Source organism: Balaenoptera musculus, chromosome 1 (assembly GCF_009873245.2).
Source record: "Balaenoptera musculus isolate JJ_BM4_2016_0621 chromosome 1, mBalMus1.pri.v3, whole genome shotgun sequence".
NCBI classification, from domain to species: Eukaryota; Metazoa; Chordata; class Mammalia; order Artiodactyla; family Balaenopteridae; genus Balaenoptera; species Balaenoptera musculus.
The window spans coordinates 5,573,194-5,600,835 of NC_045785.1; the positions used below are offsets into that span (position 1 = coordinate 5,573,194).

At 44.2% G+C, this 27,642-nt stretch overlaps 1 protein-coding gene across 9 annotated transcripts in view; it reads left to right on the forward strand.

The window, feature by feature from the left end:
• The window catches only part of CAMTA1 (calmodulin binding transcription activator 1), an 875,067-nt gene that overhangs the window by 830,903 nt on the left and 16,522 nt on the right, over window positions 1-27,642 (forward strand). For 8 of the 9 annotated variants that reach the window (XM_036854334.1, XM_036854351.1, XM_036854359.1 and 5 more), the window contains 8 exons: window positions 13,858-13,997; window positions 17,258-17,454; window positions 18,160-18,238; window positions 18,486-18,801; window positions 19,238-19,761; window positions 24,309-24,496; window positions 24,979-25,225; window positions 26,414-26,485. In XM_036854334.1, coding sequence (XP_036710229.1) covers window positions 13,858-13,997; window positions 17,258-17,454; window positions 18,160-18,238; window positions 18,486-18,801; window positions 19,238-19,761; window positions 24,309-24,496; window positions 24,979-25,225; window positions 26,414-26,485 — 1,763 coding nt within the window. Of the gene's footprint in view, window positions 1-13,030; window positions 13,087-13,857; window positions 13,998-17,257; window positions 17,455-18,159; window positions 18,239-18,485; window positions 18,802-19,237; window positions 19,762-24,308; window positions 24,497-24,978; window positions 25,226-26,413; window positions 26,486-27,642 lie in introns of those variants that run through there. The other variant, XM_036854394.1, reaches the window with a different exon arrangement.

Sequence of the window (27,642 nt, forward strand, 5' to 3'; positions counted from 1 at the left end):
TTTAACACAACATGTGGTTTTTATGGTCTGCTGAGATGTTACCTCGTGAAATGGTTCTGAGCCTGGAATCCATAGATGTCCCATGGCTCTGAGTCTCCTGAAATTACATGCAAAACTTTGTATGTATGTATTTTTCTGGGAAAGGATTTGTAGCTTTCATCACCGTCTAAGAGCCCATGAACATCAAGGGTAAGAATCGTTGGTATGGGTCCTTTTCTTACAAGGGACGTCCAAGTCCAGTTTCCCTTAAATATCCCTCATCTGTATGTTTTATGTCAGCCTAGGGGTATCACTCAGCAGGCCTGGGCAGTCACTCCGGGGGTGCCCAGAGATATGGAGGGATCCACCTTGTAAACAGGGAGCTGACTTGATTGTGTTTATTGTCAAATAGATTTAAAAATTGGCAGCTTCTCTCTTTCCGTCAAGAATTGTGGAAAGAAATGCCCTATACATTACACTGCCGTATCGCTAACTCCAGATGTGTTCATTCCCAAACAGAAGAGAACAGGTTATTTTATTGCAGTAAAGGGACTTTTTGAAAGTTAAGGGCCTGCAGAAGAGAAATCCATTGAGAGTTAATGATAAACAGTTAAGAACCAACTAACTTAGAGAAAGCTTTTCCTTCAAGAAATGTAAAACATTCAACTCACCTACTTTTATTTTTTTATTATTTAAATTTATTTTATTTATTTATTTTTGGCCACGTTGGGTCTTCGTCGCTGCACGCGGGCTTTCTCTAGTTGCGCCGAGCGGGGGCTACTCTGTTGCAGTGCGCGGGCTTCTCATTGCGGTGGCTTCTCTTGTTGCGGAGCACGGGCTGTAGGCGTGCGGGCTTCAGTAGTTGTGGCGTGTGGGCTTCAATAGTTGTGGCACGCGGGCTCAGTAGTTGTGGCTTGTGGGTTCAGTAGTTGTGGCTCGTGGGCTCTAGAGCGCAGGCTCAGTAGTTGTGGCGCATAGGCTTAGTTGCTCCGCGGCATGTGGGATCTTCCCAGACCAGGGCTCAAACCCGTGTCCCCTGCATTGGCAGGTGGATTCTTAACCACTGTGCCACCAGGGAAGTCCCCCAGTATTGCCTTTATTGCAAGGATGTGGAGGTCCGTTGCATCACAGCCTTTCTTATTAATAAGCATCTGTAGGAGACGTTTCTTTCAGCTCTTAGTACCTGGAAGAGCCATGTTATCCACAGCAACTGACAGTGATCTTGAAACTGACTGCCTCCCTTTTTGCTTTGTTTGCTAAGTTCAGCCAAATTTGGGACTCACAGTTAACCATTTTAGAGGATTTAATATGTCTTTTCTGTATAACGGCTTTACCTGAGCTTTATTTTATTCTCTTCATGAATCGTCGTCTTACCTCATCTCGTTAATCATGAGTGTTTTTATCAGCCACCTCAAAGAGACATACCTAGATCCAGGATTGGTTCCAGTTAAGTGAGGGCAGGGAGGGAAATAGAGAGGTTGAGAGGGAATGGATTAGGGCAGGGAAGGGAAATCGGGAAAGAGAGGAAGAGGGGAGAAAAGAGAGGGGAAGCTGCGTTAGGGATTTGCGAGCGATGCGTCCCAGGGTTCGCGCCCACTGCCATTTGAGTTAGTTATTGACCTTTTGTTCCATCATTTAACTGCTCCCGAACCTTTAGATCAACTACGCTAAGTCACCTACATACAAACTTTCAAGTTGTGAACTTTTAAAGATGCGAACGTGTGTTCGCATGTCCAATCACGTAAGTTCACGTGTCTGGCATACATTGTCATGTGCATGTATCCTCTACAAGTGGTTGTGCTTTTGTGTACTTTATAGTACTGTATAGAGTACAGTAGTACAGTGTCTTTATTTCAAGCCCAGGATGTGCGGAAGCAAGCGTAAAAGCAGTGGTGATGTAGCTGTTAGTGCTAAGAAGCTCCAAGCAATCACGATGGAAAACAAAAGTGAAAATAATTGAGAGAGTGGAGCAACGCGAAAAGACGGTAGACCTGATGGAAACGGAGGCCCAGAGAAAGGATGAAGAGAGACAAGAGGAAGAAGAAGTAGCTGAAGAACCTAAGAGATTCACGACGCAGGAAATGGCGTGGGATTTTCTTTATTTGATGTGGCACTGTTAGTGTTTGAGGCACAGGACCTGAACATAGAACGGTACACGAAGGTTGCAGCAGCCGTTCAGAATGCGATCCAGTGCTACCGTGTCATCTATGATGAGAAAAAAAGAGCTACTACCCAGACATCACTGGATCGTTTTTTCAGGAGGGTAGATGGAATTGAATCCAGCAAGGAACCAGAACCTGTTCCATCAGTGTCAGGCGTGAGTGAAATTGCAGCTTGCCCTCCGTCTCCTATTGCTGACGACCCTTCAGCTCTACCACCTCCCACCTCCTCTCCCTCCTCCAGTCAGTAACTCTTCTTGCCTGTTCACTCGATGCCAGCCCCTGGATGCCAGCTGTTGTACTGTACTACTGTACTTTTCAAGGTACTGTACTGTAAGACTAAAAATGTTTATTTTTTGTGTTTGTTTTTTATGTATTATTTGTGTGAAAAGTATTATAAACCTATTACAGTACAGTACTATATAGCTATGTGTTAGTTGGGTACCTAGGCTAACTTTGTTGTACTTAACGAAAAAGTTGGGCTTAACGAACGCGCTCTCGGGACGGACCTCATTCGAACGTCGGAGACTTATACACTCGGAGTGGGGTGATTAAATAAGCCCAATTTGGGGACTTCCATGAGGACAGCAAGATGGGACAACCCCACAACTGTATGAAATCAAGTTGCATCCCCATTTTGTGAAAATCACTCTGTTTTTAGCTTTTTCACCTAATCCAAGGGATGTTTGAATAGCGGCCTCACTAATACATTCATTCAGGCCTCACTCATTTGGAAGTTGCAGAATTTTGAAGATGACTCTGGTTTAGGGGTGGAGCCCTAATGGGAAATGTAGTACCAAGTTACAGCCTCCCAAACTCAAAGTGCGGAAGCAAGTAGCCTGCAGACACAGGAGAGCAGCCCTTGATGTGTTTTTATGTGGTGTCTGAAGCCAGGACACAAAATGGTCCTCACAGGGATCACGACGGTACTAAAAAGGAGCTTAATGGCTAAAATTTTTCTACAGCTCCGGTGGTTCCCTTGGAGAAATATTTTATTTCGGTATAAAATGGTTAAAGTGGTATAACTTGGATTTTTTAAAAGATTTCTCTATTTGTCAGAAAGGCCTATGATAAATTGTAAAATAGTATCTTTAGATCGTTTTATCTATTTTGACTTACTTTTTAATACATCCAGTATTTTAAAGTAATACAGCTACTACTTTTAAAATATAGGCATTTCAGTCTTTTGATTTGGAAAGGACTTCTTCGCCTATACTTATTCCAGATTTTTACAGAATCTTATGGCATTGTAAAAAAAAATTATTGTAGTTAATACACTTTTGAGTTCTCTGTAGAATCCAGTGTTTAAAAAAATACATATTTGTGGAACTTCTTGGACTTCAACTCTCTCACGAGGTAGCAGGACAGTTGGAACATCTGTGCAGGTGGCATCCCGACAATTAGCCCTGGAAGAAAAGCATTGCCAGCAGCAGCTCTAAATAATTTATGGAGAGTGAGTTGGAAACAGCGAAAGAAGGAGTGTTTGAACTAGAATCCCGGACACGTGGTTTTTCAGTCAGATACTGAAAACCACCAGGAACTCAGGGCAAATAACATCTCTTATGATTAGAAGCGTTCACTAGAAGCAGCCAGGATTTTTTTTTTTTTAACATCTTTGTTAAACATCTTTTTTTAACATCTTTTTTTTGTTAAAATCTTTGTTTAACATTTTTTTTTGTTAAACATCTTTGTTTAACATCTTTTTTTTTTAACATTTTTGCCCTACCTTGTAACACATCTTACTCACAGTTTTCTTTTTTATTGCATTTTCAACTTTTCTCCCCATCGTCTCCATCCCAACCTTGTAAAGCACAGCTGCTAAGGTGAAAGCGTTATCATGTACCGGTCTCAGTTAGTTGTTTGTTTGTTTTCAGATGCCTGGTCCCCGATCTGTTTGATGGGATTAGGAAAGCATGGCCCCGAGAGAAGGGAAGCAACTGCTTTTAGTAACTTGGCTGGAGAAAAGTCACCTAGAAATGATGAAGGGAAACAAATATTTTGTTCTACGCAGTCTCCTTTACCTTCTTCTGCTTGAAATCCACACTTTCTATTTTGAACAGATGAAATCAGTCCCTTGTTCAGTATTTATTGAGGGCTTACTGTGTCCCAGGCCTCGGGAAGATGGCAGTGAGCAGAGCGAAGGCAGGCGCTGGCCCCATAGAACTGTCGAGATCTCTCTTCCTTCCCCTTTATTTCCATTAGGCTGAGGTTCTGGGAATGAAGGCTTATCTATGTCTTATCTGGTTTTTGCGTCCCTGGTGGCCACCACAACAACTTGAGTTGTCCTGTTTGCCGTTCCATCCCCAGGGCCCTGGCCGGTGCCCGGCAGTGGTGTCCCAGCAGGGGGTGTGCAGTGGACATTCGACATTCGCAGAATGAGTCTTTTCTGGCCCTGATTCTCCATCTTGCTTCCCCGAGGACTCGGAGTGGTTTTTTTGGTACAGCTGGGCACCCCAGAACAACCTGCCGGCGGTTAATTAATGGATTCCCGCCCCTTGACAGTTCCTGTGCGTTTTGTACTGCGTCTTGGCAATTGTAGTTCTTAAAGGCAGGGTTTCCCTTTTCCACTTCCTCCGTGCAAGTCATTTAAAGTTCATCCCCCGCTCACATCCTTACGTCCAGGTGAGATGGCTGTTCATCTCCAAGTCCTGTTACAGCGCTTTTCCCTCTAAAGACCCCGTTGGTGTCCGGTAACAGGCTTTCCTCCGTCACTTCATCCGTTTCTAGAATGTCTCAATCCGCGCTTATAATGATCTCTCTCATTTTCACTGGGTACTGACACTGTTGAGGCAGTGACCTCCAGCTGTGTTGCTTTGGGGGACGTTAGCGAACCTGAAACGTGCTCCTTTTTTGTAGATTAGGTGACGGTAGGTATAGAATCTGTGTCAGAGTTCCCGATCTCCTTCGCTCTCACGCTAATTAGCTGCAGTTTTGCTGCCTTGAGCTGCAGTTGGTTCGCTACTTGACTGACAGTGAAGTTGGCTGCTGCGTAATTCAGGTGCCCTTACATGCTGGATGCCGTGTCGTGATCCAGCTGAGCTCCTTGGGTTCCCCTGAGCCTTCGTGTCCTTGGAGGAGAGGTTGGACATCTTCGCCCCCGTGCAGCTCCAGCTCTAGCACTGAAAGATTTCAAAGGAGAAATCCTTGCAAATTGGCTTTGCAGCCCTCTAACAGCTTGTCTCCTCACCGCTGTTCATCAGCTTAAAGGATTTTTCCCTGTCGTGCCTAAGACTCTAAATTTGTGAACAGTGTGAAACACATACCAAGAAGAAATATGAATCCCACATCCCTGCCAATGAAGAAAGTCTGAAGAAGAATTGCTGATGTCATTTCCAGTGTTTTGGTCCATAGCGCTGGGGAGTTTTGAAAAAGTGGAGGATGGCAGTTTTTCCTAAGGCTAAATTTAGCCATTGCTTTGGAAAATCAGAGTGGTACAGCTTGTGCCTTATCTCCGGCCGGGCCTCACGCTCTCCTCTGCGCTTGGACGTCTTCAGCAGCTCGCTGGGGAGGAGCAGCCCTGTGCACCCCAGCGGCCCCTCGACTCTGGGAAGGAATTAAGCGACTTTGTGTTCCCCGTCTTTCTGAGCGTCCTGCAAAACGCAGGAGGCTTCCAAAGCGGCAGTTACAGTTCTCTACAGAAATAGCCCAAGTCATGCCTCCTTTTGCTTCATCAACCCTTCCTGCCAGCGCAGCCAAGGGCTGGAAATGGAACGAGAGACATGGCCTCTGGTCCCCAGTCCAAATAGCAACAGGAGGACACATGTGTGCTCAAGCCACAAATAACGCGTTTTAAAATAGCAGATGGTATTTGATGATCGCGCCTTCATTCATTTACCTGCCAAGGCAGAACTTTCTCTTCTGCTCTGGCAGCAAGGCCGGCGGTGGCCCGGGTCAAGCAGTTGTAATAACAAGCTCCGGTTTGCAGATGTTATTTGTTGGCTGATTTTCAGGCCCTGCAAATCCATGCCCACTTTCTGAGGCTGTTCTAGAAAATGCCTCTTTGGTCTCACACGGTAAAAATGTCATGTTTCTACAACAGCTTAACCTGTTCAGCACTTTTGTAACTAATTAGATCAAGGTGTGCTGCCAGCCACTGTGTTCCAAATACTCCGTTTCACCAGGGAAAAGTAGGAATACCTAGAAGGTAGGGATCTGTATTTAGAATGTGAAGCTCAACGGATAAAGGAAAGTGACGTTGCTGTGAAATTCCAGTTTGTGTCTCTGAAGAGTCAGATCTTCCTCAGCTTTTCTGCCAGGGTCTTCACCAACACAGTTACATTATTTCCTTACCTGAGCCCCCAGGAAAGGGCAGCCAGCCAGGTAAATGCCTAGAGCTTTTTCACGTGCTTTCAAGGCACCTCCACTGGGCTCTGATCACTTTGACTGCTCTTTCTTTCCCCAGGGAGTAAGGGGTAAAACTGGCTAATTGGTGTATAGTCCCTGGGAGCCCACTGTGGAGAGCAGAGGTCACTCAGAGCCCTTGCCCCAGAGTTTGGATGACCTCATCCATAATTGGCTTCTGAAGAAGCTTAAATTAGAAAATAATATTCCTTTCCACTGACTGGGCACCCATTCTGTATCTGATACCAAGGATACAAGACGTGCAGACAGCTCGCTCTGGTAGAAATGACATGTGTAAGAAAATAACTATACATTCATTTGCTAAGTGCTATCAGGACACAGAGCAAGACATGAAGATTTGCTTGGTAGACTGGAAAGCACGTGGGTCTGGAGTCTAACCTGTGCTCAAGTCCCTGCCCTGATACTTATGACCTCAGGTAAGTAACACATTTTTGGAGCCTCAGCTTCCTCATCTGTAAAAGGAAGAGGAAAATCAGAGTTGTTTTCCGGATTAGAAATAATACATGTGGAATGTCTGGCCTACATAGATGCCCAGTGGCAGCTACGAATAATAAAACTGAAGGGATGTTTGAGCCACACTCTGAAGAATAAGAAGGTCGCCATGTGGACATGGGGAAAGGTTGGCATCACCCAAGGCGCAAAAACGTGTAAGATTCCTGATGGCTTTGGAGAACAGTGAGTATGAGAGGACCCCTAAAAAGTAGCCCGAGGCTGTCAGCAAAGAGCATTCCCTCCCATACCAAACACTTGACGTTTTATTTGTAGGTCACAGGGGAGGCAGTTAAGTGTTTTCTAGCAAGATTATCTGATACAAAGTCAGAAATTGCTTCATGTTGTATTGCTCAATACAGCCATGAAAATCAGTTCCAAGATTTAAAGTGAGTTGTGCATAATCTAGAGGAGACACTAGGTGCGGCTGAACACCTAAGTCTAGCTAGTCGTTGGTTCCTGACACAGACGCTTTCTTTCATCAGATGCCCAAACACTTGGGATTCTCCATTTTTACAGCAGCAAACCCCAATCCTTCTAAACTTAGAATATACTGTGGGTGTCTGACTTCATGAAGTTTTTTCTGTGTTAAAACTTTGGTACTGCTTAGGAATTTTAGGTCAGTATTAATTGGGGACATTTTTAAAATGAGTCGCTTTGAGGGTTAGGAATCTCTGTCAAAGAGAGATGCAGAGATGACCCATGACTGCTGCTGTGCTGTGTGACACTTTGTGCAGTAGCCCTAAGGAGACACTTGGACAGGGTGCACCCAGCAAGAGAAAAGGGGACATGAAGCGGGCCAGCAGTTGGCTAGAAATGTTTTTTCATCTTCTTGATCTTTGTAGTACTCAGAGCTATTCTGGGATTAGGAGTGTATTTTTCTTTATGTTTTCTAGTGTTGTTGGAAAACTCTAGGAACTGAAGGATAACAAAGTAGTTGGCTATACTACATGCTGTATCCTGTACCTGTACTTTAGAGATACAAAAATTAGGCCTAGGCTTCTCTTTTTGTAGTTTAATGTATCAGGAAGATTTCTCTTCAGCATTTATTTTATCGACTTATTATATCCAGGTAACACAGTTACTTCCACCATCATTTTATCTATGTTTAAAATGCCCCCTAGAAGGGTAGAATGAATGCTGCAGTGCTGTGTTAGAGTTGGAGACATTGTATGAACTCATGTTTATTTTCATATAGATAGAAAAATAATTATAGATACGTGTACATACATGGGCTCTTATACTTACAACTTTGTCCTAGCTCTGTGCACTGAGAGGGCCCAGGAGCAGTGACACTCCAGCAGTAATGAGCACACCTAGCACCCAGATCTTGGTTTCTAAATGCCATTCTCCAATAAAAGAAACCAGGGCTCCCTAGAGAGATTGCTGATTGTAGGGCTGGGACAGGGAAAGTAAAAGATGAGCCTGGAGCAACCTGTAATGCCAGAAAGTAAGGAAGTGCTCGAAAAAGAAGGAAAAAAGGCTGAGGGTATGTCCAAGGGACACAGGAGCCAGCTTGAAAGAGCTCCCAGTGGCCGTGCTGGGACAATTTGGGCAATTAATGTAGTATCGGATGATGACCAAAGTGTAAAATAAATATACATGAGTTCATACTGGTGCAGATAAAAGGTTGATCAAGTAGATAAACCACGAAGGACATATCTTCCTTATAGGAGAACTCCAAATAATATGTGTGGATACTCCTCTATCCACAAGGTGGAGCTTAATTCTCTTCCCCTTGCTCGGCTGGACTTAGGGACTTGCTTCCAAAGGATAGAGTATGGAAAGAGAAAAATAGTAACTTTATCATGGAGCACTCTAGATTTATAGAGCAAATGATCAGGGTCCACATCAGCAGTACATCGTCATTTACCCCCGCTTGTGTGATGGGCAGGGCACTTCCCCTCTGTGATCCTCTTGCTAAAAACCCATGACTCCAGTCTAATCATTAGAAAACATATCAGGCCAACTTCAAGGCAGGGACATCTACAAAGTACTTGACCAGTAGTCTTCAAAACTGCTCAAATTGTGAAAAATAAGGGAGTGCTGAGAAACTGTCACAGATCAGAGAAGAGAAAGGCGATTTAACAGCTAAATGCAACATGGTATCCTTGGTTGGATGCTGGAACAGAAAAAAATACATTAATTCTAATTCAGTTCTGATGGTGTGGTCTAACTCAAGTCTATAATTTAGTGAATAGGAGTGATATACCAGTGTTAGTTGCTGAGTTTTGACAAATGTACCCTAATTGCGTAAGATGTTCGTATTAGGGGAAACTGGGCGAAGGGTATGTGGGAACTCGACCATCTTTGCAACTCATCTGTGAATCTCAATTATTCAAAAATTTTAAAACATTTATTATTTGTTTTAATGTTCCAGAGGTATGACTGGGTAAAAGGTCCCTGTCCAATAGTGGTTCAGACTTAAGAGAGTCTGAACACTTTTAAAAATTCGGTTTATTTCATCTTCACAGGCAGCACAGATAGTGATATTCCCATTTTACAGAGAAAACTGAGGTGCAAAGTGGTCATTATTTTTCCAGAGTCACACAGTGACAGGATTAAACCTGGAGCTCTTCTCTCTACTCCAGTGTTCTTTCCACTATATCATCGCCGCCCAGTCTAGAAATGCTGCTTCTGCTAAAAGGGGTGCAGCTCGAACAGGCTCGGGAAGAGGCTTGGAATGAATCATGAGCCAGACTTGCTGCAAAGCCATCAGCATCATTTACCTTTTGTCTGGGGTACAGGTAGGTGGGTGCGTGTGTCTTGAATGTAGTGGGAAGGAATTGCTGCGTGACAGTTGAAAGATCTCATTCCCTGAAACCACGCAAGTAAATAAACTGCTTTAGAGAAAAGCAGGAGGCAAAGACAGACACCTGGGAAGACATCCCACTTAGAAGAAGAAGAAAGTAATAAAGAGGTAAGATTTGATGGGGATGAGAGAGTAGTGCCTGGTTAGTTGCAGAGAGCAGCACAAGGAGGTGGATTTTAAATCGTTTTTGAGTGTCGTCAGGTCTGAATTGCTGTGTGCTTGAGAAGATGTACAGCCCAACGCTGTTGGCAGAGCCCGTGTGGATGGACCGGGTGTGATGTACAGGAGGTGACATTTTGCGTGTCCACATTGGGTGGGAACCCGTGCTTCGGCTCGAGCAGGTGGTCCTGGGGTCCTTCTTTAACAAGCACTGGGGTGGAAAGAGGATTCATTCTCGAGGAAGGAGGCTGGGGTCTTAGAGCAGTGGTTCTTGAAAGGTGGTCTCAGACCATAATCATCGGCATCACCCGAGAACGTGTTTGAAATGCAACCTCTAGGCTCACCCAAACCTAGCAAAACCAACACCAACACTCACACCAAAACAAGCTGGGCATTGCCCCCACCAGTGTGTTTCAAGAAGCCCACGGGGTGATTCTGATGCCTGCTGACACCTGAGAACCACTAGGCTGAGCAGACGCCTCCACTCGGGTGGCACACTGCCTGCGGCGGGCACGGGCCGGAGGGTAAGCACCCAGACACCGCTGCCGCCGCAGGGGGGACCCAGACGCATAACCCTGGAGGCTCACGTGCTTCGGGAAGTGGGTGCCCTCAGCTTACTTTCCGTGCAGCCGGGTCTCACGAGGTAGCAGTCCAGTCACTTCACTCAGACTGTCCTAAGGACGGCGGGGTGGCAACCCCTCAAAGCTGAATCACTGTTGGCTCTGTTTGAAACGTCATGGGCAAGACTGCGGCCAAGTTCATCAGCCCCCTCAATCTGTACGTTATTTGTTTTCCGCTCCTCCCCGCCTCCACAGTGCATTAATTTAACAACCCAGGTTCATTCAGGCTGCAGAAATTATTTGTTGGCCAACAAAGGAGCACAGGGGTCTCTTCACTAAGCCATCCCCCAGTGCCTGGTACACAGTAGGTGCTCAATAAATATTTGTGCACGAACAAATAGATCTTTAAATGTACTTTTTTGATCAGAAAAAGTTTTTTGCTTCTAATTGTATTACCCTCATCCTATAATTTCACACAATATACAATTAAGATGAGAGAGAGCTCTGAATTTGCCAAGTGTTTTACAATAATGTTTTAGTTAATAAAGCTGTAAAGCCGAAACAAGCATCAAGTTGTTGCTTTTGACTTGCCAGTCACGGAGAGGTGGAGACCATCATTTTATCCTTCTGAGGAAGCCTTACAGAGGAAAGGAAATATGATCAGAAAGGCTCCGATTCTTGATTCACAGTGTGGCACAGACCTGACTCTCTGGGATGCCAGCTCAGTTGTTTAATGTTTTAATCATCACTACCTCCCCGCTTTGGAGTCAAGAGGCTCAGAGATGCCGTTCTGCACGATATAATTTTCTTAAGAGGCAAAAAACTGCTTCTGAGTATCTTCGCGAAGTGCTTCTCAGAGCAGCTTAATCACGTGCGAGAGCTGACTGCACAGTCCACTGTGGCGCCGAAGCTGGACACGCAGCCCAGGAGCAGGAGCCAGTGACCCCTGGGGCAGACAAGGCGTCGTGGTGACAGTGTTTTGGCGGGGAGATGCATGGGCAGGGCCTGGCTCCGTGATGTTGGGGAGGGTCGGTCTGCCGTGTCCACGCTTGGCAGGGGATGGGTGGGGGATGGGCGGAGCTGGGGGGACGAGCCAGGGCTGCCTGCGCTGTCACCGCCGCAGCCAGGACAGAGCCACCCCGACGGGCTGAGCACAGCCGGGTGGCGAGCTCTGTGCCCTTCTGCCCCTTGGCGTGACGTGGCATGTTAACCTTGGCCACTGTGCTCCAGACAAGCGCAAGCCGATCTCCGAGAGAAGCGACTCTGATTCTGAACACTCACTTAATAGATGCAAGATTTGCAGGCTGGCAGAAGAAATCATCAGAACCTGGCTATAGAGGCTTACGCTGTTTCAGTGGGATGAGTGAGGGTCTCTGGGTGGGCTCAGAGATGAGTGGTTGTCTGGATAGCAGGATCAAGAGGGAGCAGGGAGGGTTTATAAACAGACCACGAAGGATAACCGCTGCTCCAGTTGGAATCACACTCTTTTTAAAAGGTAAAATTCTTTGTCCTCAGTTGGCTCCAGATGGAGAAGTCCCACATTCTACAAAATTTCCATTTTCTAAGGAGGAGGGCATGGAGTAAGGATTCTAGAATCAACTCTGAAGTCACTTGGTTTTCCATTAGTGGTCACAGGATGACCACGGCCATGGCCAGTGCATCACAAGCAGATCCATTCAGGGTTACTCCCCCACCCGTGACTGTGCCACTGAGATGCTTAGAGGGTCCTCAGAGTTCGTCACATCTGTCTGCATGAAATTGGAACAGAGACGTTACCTTTCAGTTTTAAAGAGGAAGGATTATTTCCTCTCATGTTGTTCCTGGAGATAGCTTACTAAGAAAATAATACCACAATTCTTGAAAAGCAGTCTACCTCCTCTTGCTTTTGTGGTTTAGAAAAGTGAGATCAATTTGACATTCAGTATTGAAAACTTCCCCGTGAAACAGGTATTTACTCTCTTTTTACTTTGAGAAAAAAGTTCTGTTCCCTTGGGTAAGACCGTCTAATCCTTTTGCATCTTTTCTTCCCATAATTTTCCCTTCCTGTTGTCACATGGGGGCTAAGCTCCGGGTCCTGGAGACGGATAAGCTAGGTATCTTTTCATGCCTCCGTGTCCTCATCTGTAAATTGAAGACAGTGACAGGACCGACCTCACACAATGGCCGTGAGGGTAAATGAGTTAACATTTGTAAAGTTATTTACACAGTGACCGGCACGGATTCGGTAAGTGTTAGCTCCGTCCACTTTTTAATCTCTCGTAGGATCGATACGCTTTACTCACTAGTGTCAGGATTTACAGTCAGGATGGCAAGGAACGCTGATAAAATATTTCTTCTCCGGGGGTACTCCTTTTCATGATTCAGTTGGCTGTATTTTGAGAATAGTGACGCCATTAGCAATTTTGAGGAAGAACTATGTTGTCACAGCTGTTTGATCAATTTCCCAAGACATTTCATTCACATGCCACAAGGTGACGCTGATGGCTGGCACACTTATCTGGGACTTACCCGTGTCCTGAGCATTTTCATCTGTTACTTCGTTAAATTCTCTCAACACCCCTCGGAGGTAAGGACAGTTACTATCCCCATTTAAGAGTGCAGGAAACTGAGACACCAAAGGTTTTGTTCAAAGTTACACAGCTATTATATGGCACAGCCAGTGTTCTTAACTGTGTCCTGATTGGTCCTTACCCCCCTCTCCAGCTTCATCTTCTCTCCTCTCTGCTGTGGTCCAGCCACATGGCTTCTGCTCCTGGAACGTTCTGCCTCAGGGCCTTTGCATTTGCTCTTACCTAACCCCAGCTCTAATGTATGTGTGTGTCTGTGGCTAGAGCCTGGATCAGAAAACAAAATCTTTTTTTTTTTTTTCAGTGTGTGGGTAAAAGATACTACTTTAAAAAAAAAAATCTAGATATCTATATCTGTGTGGGGTTGTGTGTGTTCTTCTTTCCCATAATGATTGCTTTCTTCCAGTGATTTAAATTAAATTTTATTCATTTCATTTGTTTGCTCTAGGGGCCTATCTACCAGATCTCTCTTCACGGTTTCCATTGGGGAATTTGCCAAAGAAATGAGGTCCAGGAACCTGAAACCAGGACCTTGACAAAAAGGGGTTTTCTGTTCCTTCAGCTGAGAACTGTGGGCTGCTGTCGAGGCTGCAGGCTTGTGTGAAGTGTCAGGGTCACTACCGCGCTGGAGAAATCCAGCCTGGACAAACCCCGTGTGATTTGGTTGAGTTGGTGGCCATCTTGGATGGCTGTCCTGCAGGCTCGCCTAGGCCACGTGTTAATGGCCCTTCTTCCAGAACACAACCTCACTCTTCCTTGTTCTGCCCTAGATAACCAGTTCAGGATGTCCATCCTTGAGCGACTGGAGCAGATGGAAAGGAGGATGGCTGAGATGACCGGGTCCCAGCAGCACAAGCAGGGGAACGGAGGAGGGGGCAGCGGGAGTGGGAACGGAGGAAGCCAAGCTCAGGTACGAGTCGGCGCGGACTGTCGCCTTTCGTGGTGTCTAATGTTTGATCGATGTGTGAGGCCGTCGATCACAAGTCCCTTCTCTGCTGCTGCTGGCGCCCTTCCTGGAAGAGGCAAAAGGCAGGGGGGTGCTTTGTAGTCCCTGTGTTTCTGAGTATTCAACTCCGTGTGCTGGGGAAGAAGCCTTGGACTGTGGGGCTTCTCAGTGGTTCATCTCCCTAAGCCTTAAATCACTTACTGATCTCAGAAGTCACTGCAGTTAGCTGCCAGCGGGAGGGCGGGCATCCAGTGACAGAACAGAGGCCAAGAGATGACTCAGATGCACTGGGCTCAGAGTTCAATTAGAACCTATTTTGTGTTTTGTGTTCTATCTTTATCTCAAGTATAAATAGAGAACATAATTGTTTTATAAGGGCCCAGAGAAACTGTTTCGGTAATTTTTCAGTGCAGAACAGTAGAACATTATACATTCTGTCATTGTTACATATGCTTTTTCATCAGTTCCGTGATGAATGCATTATTATTGTCAGGTACAGGGAAATCATCAAATATTATTTTAGAGTCCCATTAGTCTTGAAGGCTTTATGTCAATTTCATTTAGGAGCTTCATTTTGGGGAAGTTTCCTAGGCAGAAATTATTTTTCAGGAGGTCCTAGAATAAATTTTTTTAAATTAATTAATTAATTAATTTTTTTTTTTTGGCTTTGTTGGGTCTTCGTTGCTGCGCGCGGGCTTTCTCTAGTTGCGGCAAGCAGGGGCTACTCTTCGTTGCAGTGCATGGGCTTCTCATTGTGGTGGCTTCTCTTGTTGCAGAGCACGGGCTCTAGGAGTGTGGGCTCCGTAGTTGTGGCGCATGGGCTTAGTTGTTCCGTGGCATGTGGGATCTTCCCGGACCAGGGATTAAACTCGTTTTCTCCTGCATTGGCAGGCGGATTCTTAACCCCTGCGCCAGCAGGGAAGTCCCCTAGAATGAATTTAAAAGGACTGATGGTGTTTCTTACCTCCACCACTGAGACATCACCTAAAAACCTCAAATAATTCCCCCTCTTCCTCTTCAAGATGAATGTTGATTTTTTTCTGAACAATTACATTTTTAAGTGAACATTTGGAGTTTTATGATCCTTGTAAATATCAAGTGTTAGTAATATTTTTAATAATAGATGAAACACATCTATTTCATCACAATAGATGAAAACAAAGCATACGGTACCACACCCCCGAAAGTAATCTTTTTCCGGGAATTTCCTTCTTATTTCTCTCCTATCTTCAGAAATCAATGGAAAAGGAAAGACTTGGCACAAAGTAAAATATTATTAAGGCTTCCTGTCTGCCTGATACTACTGTTTTATAAAAAGAAGTAAACATTATTTACTACCTATCTCATGGCTAAAATAAGAGATTCCCATGAAATCCTTTTTCTTTCACCAACAAAGGCTGCATAAAGGAAATGGAGAGTAGTGTCATTTTATAGCTCAGCTATCTGGCAACTGGCCTGTTGTCTGATCCCATACTAACTGCCATTGAATACTCTTTCATCAGTTTAAGTTGGCTTCAATAAATATCTGTGTCTACCTTATGTGATAGAGATGGAACTGTTTTTGTTAATGCAAAGAAATTCCCTCTTTGCTCACTGCCCAGTGACTTCCGTGTGCCCCTGAATGTGTCTGTCTGGTGTGTATAGAGCAGCCGTGCCTGGGCCTTTCGAGTCAAGGTCATTCTGCTGCAGGTCAGGGTTGCCCGACTGTGCTCCTCTAAACATGTCACGACAGTTCTAGTGAGGGTGACATTATAGCCATCCTTTGCTTTTTTATTTTTGCAGGCATTTTTTTTTCCAGATTTCAAAACAAAAAACAATGAGGAGCAACAGTGTTTCTGTAGTAATTGAATTTCATGGGGTTTGTAACTGGACAAAATACCTTTAAAATAATACCAGAGAGGAGAATTAGACCAGAAGGGCCATTTATTTGGGGTGGGGGGGGGGGGTGAAACGTAAACGTGCTAGAGCAGAGACTCAGATAAGCTGTTGAGGTTCCTAACTTTGATTTTATTTTTCTTCTTTCACAACCTCCTTTTACAAAAAAGAGAAGAAAGCCAGGTGGCTAACATGAGTGAATTTCTCTTTCTCGTGTGCCTCTGTTGTTAGCAAGAACGCTTAAATTTCGAGGTCTCTCATGCCTTCCCCAGTGTCCTTTTTGCTTTATATAAAGGACTGGGTTATTACTGGATTTTTAAAAATCTGTTTTTTCAATTGAGATATAATTGACATACAACATCATGTTAGTTTCGGGTGTACAACATAATGATTCGGTATTTGTGTGCATTGCAGAATGGTCACCATGATAAGGCTAGTTAACACCCATCATCACACATAGTTACAAATTGTTTTTTCCTTGTGATGAGAACTTTTAAGATCTGCTGTCTTAGCAACTCTCCAGTATGCAGTACAGTCTTATGAACTATAAATGCCATGCTGTACATTACATCCCCAGGACTTACTTGTTTTATAACTGGAAGTTTATACCTTTTGACCCCCTTCACCCATTTTGCCCACCTCCTCCCCCCACCTCTGGCAACTATCAGGCTGTTCTCTGTATCTATGAAGTCAGGAGGCTTTTGTGTGTGTGTGTGTGTGTGTGTGTGTGTGTGTGTGTGTTTTAAGATTCCGCATATAAGTGGCATCATACAGTATTTGTCTTTCTCTGACTCATTTCACTTAATGTAACGCCCTCAAGGTCCATCCGTGTTGTTGCAAATGTATTACTGGATATTTCTAAGTGCTTCTTTAGGGAGAAAAATCCCCATCTAATCCTTCAGAAGGAGCAGGGGAGTCAAGAGCTCCAGGCAGCCGGTGGTGGAAGCATAAGTTACCCTGCCTTGCTCTCCCCTGACAGTTTACTGCCTGCAGTGTTTGCTTCACCTGGGAGGCTGGGGCCATGTTTTCTGTTCGTTTCCTTTTTAGCAGTATATACTTTCCCTGAGCTGGATCAGCACAAAGCTCACAATCAGAGCGTCAGCTGCAGCGGACAGACTCTGACGTCCTTAGAGTTACAGAAAATTACCATGTGCCCGGCTGTGGACATGTGCCGCTGAGTTGGACGCAACACGTTCTGTTCTCCCTTTCGAGATGTCTTATTTTCAGCTTCATGCTTCCCGTTTTCTGTTGCAAATCATAAAGCACTGGTTTCCCACGCCGTCATCCGAACGCTGACTTGCTGCAGGGCCTTTGGTCCTCCGATCGGAACGCGTGCCGTTTTATTACAGTGCGCGCCTGGCCCCGGGACCCTGGGGAGCTGCTTTGAGAGCCGCGTGGTTGTCGTGTGCGAGAAGATGATGAGTCGCGCCTGCTGGGCAAAGTCCAAGCATCTGATCCACTCCAAGACTTTCCGTGGAATGACCCTCCTCCACCTGGCCGCGGCCCAGGGTTACGCCACCCTCATCCAGACCCTCATCAAATGGCGGTAAGGCTGGGGCCCGACGGCCGCTGTCATCCTCACCCCTCAACAGGCGTTCCTCTTAGGGTGTCCACTGGTGGAGGGAAATCTGGCCATTCGGGGAGCGTGGTAGCCTGAGAGCCAAGGGCTCTCTCTGTGGACAGTTCCAAGAAGTTCTATGAACTTCTGCCCGAGAAGTCCTGAGTGAGATGCTGAACTAAACATTGGACTTTTTTTTTTTTTTTTAATTTTTATTTATTTTATTTATCTATGGCTGCGTTGGGTCTTCGTTTCTGTGCGAGGGCTTTCTCTGGTTGCGGCACGCAGGGGCCACTCTTCATCGCGGTGCGCAGGCCTCTCACCATCGCGCCCTCTCTTGTTGCGGAGCACAGGCTCCAGACGCGCATGCTCAGTAGTTGTGGCTCACGGGCTTAGTTGCTCCGCGGCATGTGGGATCTTCCCGGACCAGGGCCCGAACCCGTGTCCCCTGCATTGGCAGGCAGATTCTCAACCACTGCACCGCCAGGGAAGCCCCAACATTGGACTTTTTATTTCCCCTGGGTCTCTGGCAAAACGGAGAGCCCAGAACACCCTAGGGAGTCTGGGGCTGTATTTCTTCACTCCAGGAATGTGAGACGCCCAGTTTGGTTTCATCTCTGTGAGTTTCATAACGTTCTGGTATTTTTTAACGTGGATTCATTGTGCAGTAATTTCTGGTGCTGTTCGTTCCAGCACAAAGCATGCAGATAGCATTGATTTGGAACTGGAGGTTGACCCCTTGAATGTGGACCACTTCTCCTGTACTCCTCTGGTAAGAAATGGGTTCATTTATTCCCCGAACTGTTCTTCTAGGCTGGCATAGGGATGTGCTTGGTTCCCTTTGTATTATCCCTCATTGAACATACGACATGTATCGGAGCTACTTTGTAATGGTAACGTTTTATGGCCCCATTGAGATCGGTGCCAAGGACCAGTTTGTCAATTGGCAGCAATGGCAAAAGTCAAGTATGTTTTTTAACTCGTACTGAGGAAGCTCACTTTGTCTCTCTGTTTTTCAGATGTGGGCATGTGCTCTCGGGCACTTAGAAGCAGCTGTCGTGCTGTACAAGTGGGACCGTCGGGCCATCTCTATTCCGGACTCTCTAGGAAGGCTGCCTTTGGGAATTGCCAGGTCAAGGGGTCATGTGAAATTAGCAGAGTGTCTGGAGCACCTGCAGAGGAACGAACAGGCTCAGCTTGGACAGAACCCCAGAATCCACTGTCCTCCAAGCGAGGAACCCAGTGCAGAGAGCTGGATGACCCAGTGGCACAGCGAAACCATCAACTCCCCAGAAATACCCAAAGGAGTCACCGTTATTGCAAGTACCAATCCAGGTAAACATTTTAAATGATGACGTCTCAGAACTCAGCAGATTTCCCTTTTGCTTTCATGCAGCTACCCTCAGAAAAGTCCATAAGATATTCACATACATTTAAGGGTTTGGGGATTTTTTTTTTTAGTGTTTCTAATTTTCCTTTTAGTTATTAGAATGCCTAGTGCTTCCCCCGGCCCATCCCACCCCAAAACTGCAGAAAGTAGCAAAAAAAAAAAAAAAAAAAAAAAACTATGTTCGTGCAAGAAAGAGCTACAGATTTTGGAGGAGGATTATCTGAATGTAGTATATGCTGCTGGGGAGTATTGAAATGTGAGGGACATGTCTTGAGTTCTGGCTTTGCGCTTTGTGTCTCTCAGGCATAGAGAAAGTGTTAATTCTTTAGGATTCCTAATCGTATCGCCTGTCCTGACTATCCTTTCTACTGTACTTTTCAGAGCTGAGAAGACCTCGGTCTGAACCCTCTAATTACTACAGCAGTGAGAGCCACAAAGATTATCCAGCTCCCAAAAAGCATAAATTGAACCCTGAGTACTTCCAGGCAAGGCAGGAGAAGCTGCTTTCCACTGCACTGAGTCTGGAACAGCCAAATATCAGGAAGCAGAGCCCTAGTTCTAAGCAGTCTGTCCCCGAGAGAATCAGCCCCAGTGAAGGAGTGAGGGACTACAGCCGGGAAATCTCCCCTCCCACTCCAGAGACTGCAGGATTCCAAGCCTCTGGATCTCAGCCGGTAGTAAAGTGGAATTCCAAAGATCTTTACATTGGTGTGTCTACAGTACAGGTGACTGGAAATCCGAAGGGGACCAGTGTAGGAAAGGATGCAACACCTTCACAGGTGCGTCCACGGGAACCAATGAGTGTCCTGATGATGGCTAACAGAGAGGTGGTGAACACAGAGCTGGGGTCCTATCGTGATAGTGCAGAAAGTGAGGAGTGCTCACAGCCCATGGATGATATACAGGTGAGCGTGGGGAAGGTAAACCTGCAGAGGCTGGTCCATCCGTCCTAGCTTCCTTGATCTTTACTGCCAATTTCGAGAGGTCATGTCATTTTCTCACCAGTGAAGGGTTCGAAGTCTGGGCTTCTATATAAGAATTTTGGACTGTCTTCTTTACTTGGGCCACGTTTTCACTTGTGACTCAAGCATTGTGAACAGGGCCTAAATACCAGGGACGCAGATCTCAGTAGAGCCTTGTACTAGCTCCTCAAAACTCCTACAATAAGTCTTTTGCTTCCTCCTTGCATCCAGGGTGACTGATTTTGCTGTTTTAAGTACTAGTGAGAGTCACAGCCTGATAATGGCTAAAACAGGAGGCCTGTGGGTAGAATTTGAATGATGTAAGTGATTTGATAAGCACAACAAGCATCTAGTCCTTGTAAAGGCATCTATCGTCTGAGGCTCTCATGAGGTGCAGCGGAATATCCCTAAAGCTGACAATTGACTGCTTTTATAATAAATCCAGGATCCTTTTAGGGCGTCACACTTGTTACAGATTAAGAGAATACATACTGAAGTAAATTTGAGGTTAGGCTCTTAAACAAGCAAATTCCATTAATTAAAATATACTCTATGGGGAGGACAAAATGAGCATCCTCAGAACATGTGTCTGACTTCCTCTCTTTCCCTCTTCCCATTGATAGAATCCAAAACAAATATAAAAGGAGAAAACTCCCATAAGAAATTCACTAGGGCACCTGTGCCTGTAGAAATGATTGGGGATCTCGTATCCCAGACGACATTCCTAGATAGGTCTGGTTGCTAAAACACTCCTGTTCATTGCATCCCAGGGGACCCTTCCTACCAGCCCCCACTGTTTAGCACAGGACAAGAATCATGCACGCTTACCAGTATGTTTCCATCCCTGGTGCGTGGTGGGCGCCCCGCTACTGATCTACCAACCACTACAATTGTGGGGAGGCCTTCCCCAGGAAATCAAATAATACTTGAGATGAGGGGTTGGCACATTTTTTCTGGAAAGGGCCAAATAGTAAATATTTCAGGCTTTGTGGGCAATACAGACTTTGTCATGACTGTTCAGTCTGCCTTTGTAGCACAAAAGCAGCCTTAGACAGTATTAAACAAATGAGTGGGCCATGTGCCAATAAAACTTTATTTACACAAACAGCTAGCTAGATTTGACCTGCCATAGTTAAAGCCCTGTTTTAAACAATTTCTGTTGGAGCCCATACTAGATATTAATTCTGAGCAATCAGAACAATATTTATAAATATAAACATATAATAATAAATCACCAGACTATGAAAATCAGCAGCTTAAAAGAGGGGAACCAAGATGAGCATCTAGAACAGTGCTGGCCACCAGAACTTTCTGTAGTGATGGAAACATTCTATGTCTGCCCTGTCCAATATGGTAGCCAGTGGCCATGTGTGGTACTGAGCATTGGAAATGTATTCAGTGTGACTCGGGAATTGAATTTCTAATTTTACTTAAGTTTAATTAATTTAAGTTTGAATAGCCATTGGATAGCACAGCTTTAGAGCATCTGGCCCTTACTGAAACAGTTGATGCAGGAAATAGAAAATAACCTAAAAAAAATCTACTCTATATTTTCACTGAAACGTCAGAGAATATTTTGCTAATTTAAGAGCACATACCTTTGAAAAAAGCAGCAGTCTAAAGAAGCATTTTAGCCAAATGAAAAAAATAACAAAATTAATGAAATAATTCAAGAAATGGCAAGCCAGAGTTCATGGAGGAGTGAACAGTAAAACCAGTAATAGTGATATCTCTGAATAATTATTGATAGTGTGGTTACATGATAAGCAATTCTTTAAATAGAAGAAATAATGTTTCAAAAAATAACCTAGAACTAAGATTCTAAATTGTTTTAACAAAACCAGGGAGGTAGGGAGAGGAAGATAAAAGTGTACTAAAGCAGTCCCCCTGTCCAGGGAAAATCAAAGTTTGTTCCAATTATGATATTGATAGGTATGTATAGCCTGAAATATGCTTGTTAGAAATGTCAAGTTAATAGGTAGTGTAAAAACAGGCTACAGAATTTCTGTGTCATTTAAGGGGGAAAAAAGAAAATTTGGCCCATTCAGGAAAAGTTCAGTAATGGTAATAAAGAAAAAAGCAACAACAAAAATAATACTCTATAACATAATATTATAGGAATATTTTCAAGCATGACTTATTCCCACTTTGGAAACTGTTAATTCTATTAAAAGATTCTCAGATTGGGTAAAAAAAAAAAGGAAGCAAAATATACTATATACTGCTTGTAAAAGAATTAAAATGAAATGAAACAGAAAGAATGAAAATGATGTGATAGGTAAAGATATAACAGACAAATGAATATAAAAAGAAAAATGATAAAAAGTACAGGTAAGGCAAATGGTATATATATATATATATATATATATATATATATAAAATTTGTCAAAACGATATGACCGTAATGAGCCATTATGCACCTAACGACATAGCTTCCAAATATTAAAGCAAGTAAAGATGAAGAAATGTGAAACCATAACTATAATCATAGTGTGAGACTGACACAACTGTTTCAAGATTTGTCAGCTCAGGTATGAAGAGGATATGAAAATATTGACAATACAATTAGAAAGTTTGACTTTGTGTGTATATTTAATATATGATATATATAATTATGTAGATGTATGAATACACATAGTAAATATACATATCAGTGTTCTTTTTAGATATCCAAGCCCATTTATGAAAACTGCTCATATACTAGGACCCAAAGAGAATGTAAATAAAAACCCAACATCATTTGAATAAAAAACCTGAAAGTCATTTAAATTCCATGGCCTTTTGTAGCTATCACAATGAAAAATCAGCTACTTGGTATCTCAGAATGTTGCATTTATTATGATATTAAGGTGTTCTTACACTGACACGTGTTTATAGAATAGAGGATTTGGGAGAGGAGTGACTACAGATAGTTATAACCTTCCGTCTCCAGAAATTCCACTTTTTAATACTTTCATGAAAAATAAATCAAGGTAGGACTTACCTCCTCCTGTTTGACTCACAAACCAAGAGAGCCAATATAGAAGGAAAAGAAAAGCTGTGATATTTTTTTCCCTAAATGTTTTCATTTTTATTCCTGTCACAATAATTCTTGTTCTTTGTTGAAAATTTAGAAAATTACCCAAGATAAGTGTTTTTAAGAGTTTTACTGAGGTGTAATTTACATACCATAAAATTCACTCACTTTAAGTGTTCAGTGTAATGAACTTCAGTGAATTTATACAGCTGTGCAATCATCGCAGTCCCGTTTAGAACACTTCCATCACCCCCCAAAAGTTCCCTGTGCCCCTTTGCAGTCACCCTCTGTTCCCATACCAGCCCTGGGCAACCGCCGATCTGATTTCTCTCCCCCAGAATTTTGCTTTTTCTAGAAATGTTGTATAAATGGAATCATAAACTGTCATATTCTGTGTCTGGCTTCTTTCACTTAGCATAATGGTTTTCAGGTTCATGCATGTTGTAAGATAAGCATTTTGTCATTTTTGTATAGATCCTTTCAGAACATTTTCAATTCACTTAAAAACTTAAACTGCTATATTTCAACTTCCATTTTCAAGAGATGTGCAAGGAAACTTTTAAAAACAAGGTTATATCTCTGATTCTGGCCAAATATATCTACTCCAGGCTAGTTCTGCGGATTCCTAAATGCATCCATTAGGAATGTATTTTGGGTGCGTGTATCAGCAACCCAACTCCAGTGGTTTAATAAGAAAATGACTTATTTTTCTCATAGAAGTCCAGAGGTTCAGTTGCTCAATAATGCCATCCGGGACCAGGATTTTTTCTGGATTTTCTGTTCTTTTGCCTCTCCTCTTCGTGCTTGTTGCTTTATGGTTGTAATGTGGCTTCTGGAGCTCATCTGTAGTCAGAGCAGGAAGAGGAAGGCAAAGGGCCAGGTGCATCGATACCTTTCATCAGGAAAGCAAAAGCTTTGCCCAGAGCCCACCCAGCAGACTTCTGTGCAGTCTCCTGTCCAGAAGTGGGTGACAGATCCTCTCCCCTCCTTGGTGCACGGAAGGTGGGAAACCAAGAAGGGGATTAGGACAGTTGGCTTGTATCAGTCACGAGCTGTCCCCTGGATGTTGGCTCGTTGCTGCTCTCTACAAAACTGGGGTTCTCTGGGCAAGGCAAAATGGGGTGATGGTGGTCAGGTAACCAGTAGTGTCACTACAATAATATGACCAGGACTGCCCAGTCATAGCATCCTTAACTGGTTGGTCCTAGCTGAGAGTAGAAAGTAGGCACAAGCCAGACGTTCTCGAAGACTTAAGGTTTGGGACCAAACTATGATTTGGAGATAATCAGATCTGGGATCTCAGCACATTCAGGTGAATCGGAAAACCTTACGATGAGATTGGAGGGCACTGGACTGAGGCGTAAGCCCGCCCTCTCTCCTTTCTTTCTTTCCAAGGTGGGGGGAGTGGAGGTAGGCCTGGATAACCTCTAAGGTGCCACCCTAACCTGAGTGTTCTGTGACCTCCGGGCTCCAGGTGAACATGATGACCTTGGCAGAGCACATCATTGAAGCCACCCCTGAGCGCATCAAGCAGGAGAACTTTGTGCCCATGGAGTCCCCGGCATTGGAGAGGACAGACGCGGCCCCCATCAGCAGTACGATGAGCTGGCTGGCCGGTTACCTAGCTGACGTAGACCATCTGCCAAATGCCACCCAGATCAGGTCAGTGGTGCCAGGTCAGGGCAAGTTCCTGTGTTTACGTGGAGGCTCAGGAGGCCCACTGGATCTGAGGAGTTCCGTGTAATGAACGCCCTTGTCAAGGAAGGAAGGAAACGTTAGGACGAGTTCCATTGCCTCTTCCAAGGCCCCCTCACGTCCTCACCTCTCCCATGATTTTTCTTCCCACATCAGAGCGCAGGAGATAATGTATCTTAGTGATCCCCCGCCAGTTCAACTGAAGTTTCACAATTGGATAGTGGACTCAGTGGATTTAACACTTAGCACAGTACTAAACTCATAACAGGTGCTCAATGTGAAGTTACTAATTGAAGGACATTCAGAGTCTGCTTAGCAGCTCTCTGGGCTGAGTGAAGGCATATCCTTCATGGTCCACAGTAGGTACCATCTTGTCTCATTGACCAGCGTGCAATGGACCATGCAAACCAATCACCAGCCTCTCTCCCCCGTGTCTCCTCTTGTTTCAGAAGTGCATATAACGAGCCTCTAACCCCTTCTTCTAATACCAGCCTGAGCCCTGTAGGCTCACCAGTCAGTGAAATAGCTTTCGAGAAACCCAGCCTTCCCTCCGCCGCAGACTGGTCTGAATTCCTGAGTGCGTCTACCAGTGAGAAGGTGGAGAATGAATTTGCTCAGCTGACTCTGTCTGATCACGAACAGAGAGAACTCTATGAAGCGGCCAGGCTTGTCCAGACAGCTTTCCGGAAATACAAGGTAAAAAACAATAGAGTCCTGATGTGGTGACACTCTTAAGATCCGGAAAAGTCAGAGTCATTCAAACTAAAACATATGCTGTTTCCTTTTTTTTTCTTCTGAGTTGATAGAATTGTTATTTGACATTATTAATTAGGTCCCATGAGATTATTAATAATTGTCAGAAGCTTTAGTGAAATAAAACTGACAAGTAGTGTGGTGGTTGTCACCATCTGAACTTAACTGTTGGTAATAATAATGGATATTTATTATCTAATTAATATAAAGTAAGTTGACACCTCTGCCGCAAGGAATTTATGACCTAGAGCAGGGGTTTCTAGCTGGAGGCCTGGTGACTGATTGCCCTAAAATTTTATGGTAAAGTGCATTTTTGGTGGGAGAGGGTCCAGAGCCTTCCACAGTTTCTCAGAGGAGTCTTTGACCTCCCTAAGAAGGTGTTACGAGCCATCAATCATTGATCCAAAAGTAGAGGACTCAGACTTCCCTGGTGGTGCAGTGGTTAAGAATCCATCTGCCAATGCAGGGGACACGGGTTCGAGCCCTGGTCCAGGAAGATCCCACACGCCATGGAGCAACTAAGCCCGTGCGCCACAACTACTGAGCCTGTGCTCTAGAGCCTGTGCTCTAGAGCCTGTGAGCCACAACTGCTGAGCCCGCATGCCACAACTACTGAAGCCCGTGCACCTAGAGCCCGTGCTCCGCAGCAAGAGAAGCCACCGCAATGAAAAGCCCGTGCACCACGACGAAGAGTAGCCCCCACTCGCCGCAACTAGAGAAGGCCTGAGCGCAGCAACGAAGACCCAGCGCAGCCAAAAATAAAATAAATAAATAAAAACAAAAGTAGAGGACTTGGTGTTATCTTAGGAAAGACAGCAGAGAGCGGAAATTTATAAGGACAAATAGTGCAATACCTAATTCTTTAAATACTTTGAAAGTGAATATCGTTTTAGGCCTCCTAACATCCAAATATGATGGTTCTATTTAGAAGCGGGAATAATCAGAGAGTTATTCTGTAAATTCATTTTTTAAATTTATCCTGGTATTAACTTATCACTGTATTTTGGTAAACCTCTGGTCTCAGTTCTGAGAAAGTCAATTAAATGAGTCATGATTCCATTTAAGTCTTGGGAAAGTTGCATTTTTTATGCTACATCATTATTTCTTTTCTTGCCTCACTTTCCCTTGAAGGGCCGACCCTTGCGGGAGCAGCAGGAAGTGGCAGCAGCTGTCATTCAGCGTTGTTACAGAAAATATAAACAGGTGAGCCAGCTTCTGGGTCGCCATGGGAACGTGCCTTATTCACACAGCATCCAAACAGGCCTGGGGAGTCTGGTGTGTGGTTTGGCAAAGAGCACAACATCCAGTGCCTGATCCAAAGACTGACTCTGAATTGTCTTGATTAAAAACCAAAGGGAAATGTTCCAGAAGGGAAAAAAACAAAAACAAGCAAACAAAAAGCCACCTGCAACTAATGCCACAAAATAATTTTTGTTCGGATCGTTGGCCTCTTAGTGGTATCACCTGCCTGCAACATTGGTCTGATACCGAGGAAGTTATTTGTGTCTGAAATGAGGCTCTGTGTCTCAGGCATTTTACCTATAAACTAATTAGTAATTAAAGAACTCAAGGGAATTTAATATGGTGATTAGAGCAGGTAAATACTAGTTGTTATCGTTGACCTTGAATTACATACATTACATCATCCTTAGCGGGTTTTCCTTTTGGCTTCTTCTTATCCAATTTAAAATGAAGAATTGTAAAAATCTGAAGAAGCCCAGAATATCTTAAACTGTTTTGTATTCCTTAGTTAAGTGTTGCAGGAAGAGTATCTGAGTTACTCTTTCGTGCAGTATTGCTATTTCTGAAACTACCTGCAGGGTCACGTAGCTCCCATCACTGGGGAAGAGAGCACCTAGTACGTCCTGGATCTTTTAGGCTCATCATCTCACTTTCTCCTTACAAAAATATCTGGAGTAAACAATTTTATTTCCATTTTACAGATGAAGAAGCTGAGGCTCAGAGAGATTAAGTAAATATTAGACCTTTCTAACCACCTAGGTGGTGATAAAATGTTAAAAGATTGCCGAATTGAGTTTTGACCGGTTCATACAATAAAGCTCGGTCCTGTCAGTAGATTCTAGAACCTTTTATTAGGTTGTGCTTTCGGTAGGTCTTACATTTTTATTTAAGGAATAATAAATGCTGAGATGTATACCAGCCACACAGAAATTCAGGATTCTGTTCTCTTGTTATTTCTAGCATTTGTCTGATTCAGGTTGCCATGTTCTCAAGTTTCTTTAGGATTGAGCTCTAATGGTGAGGGGCGGGGAACCTCTTTAGCTTATAGCCAGTTGAGTTCATGATCCCAGGAAATGAAGGTTTATTGTGTAAACGCTGACACCACAGTCCCTGTAGCC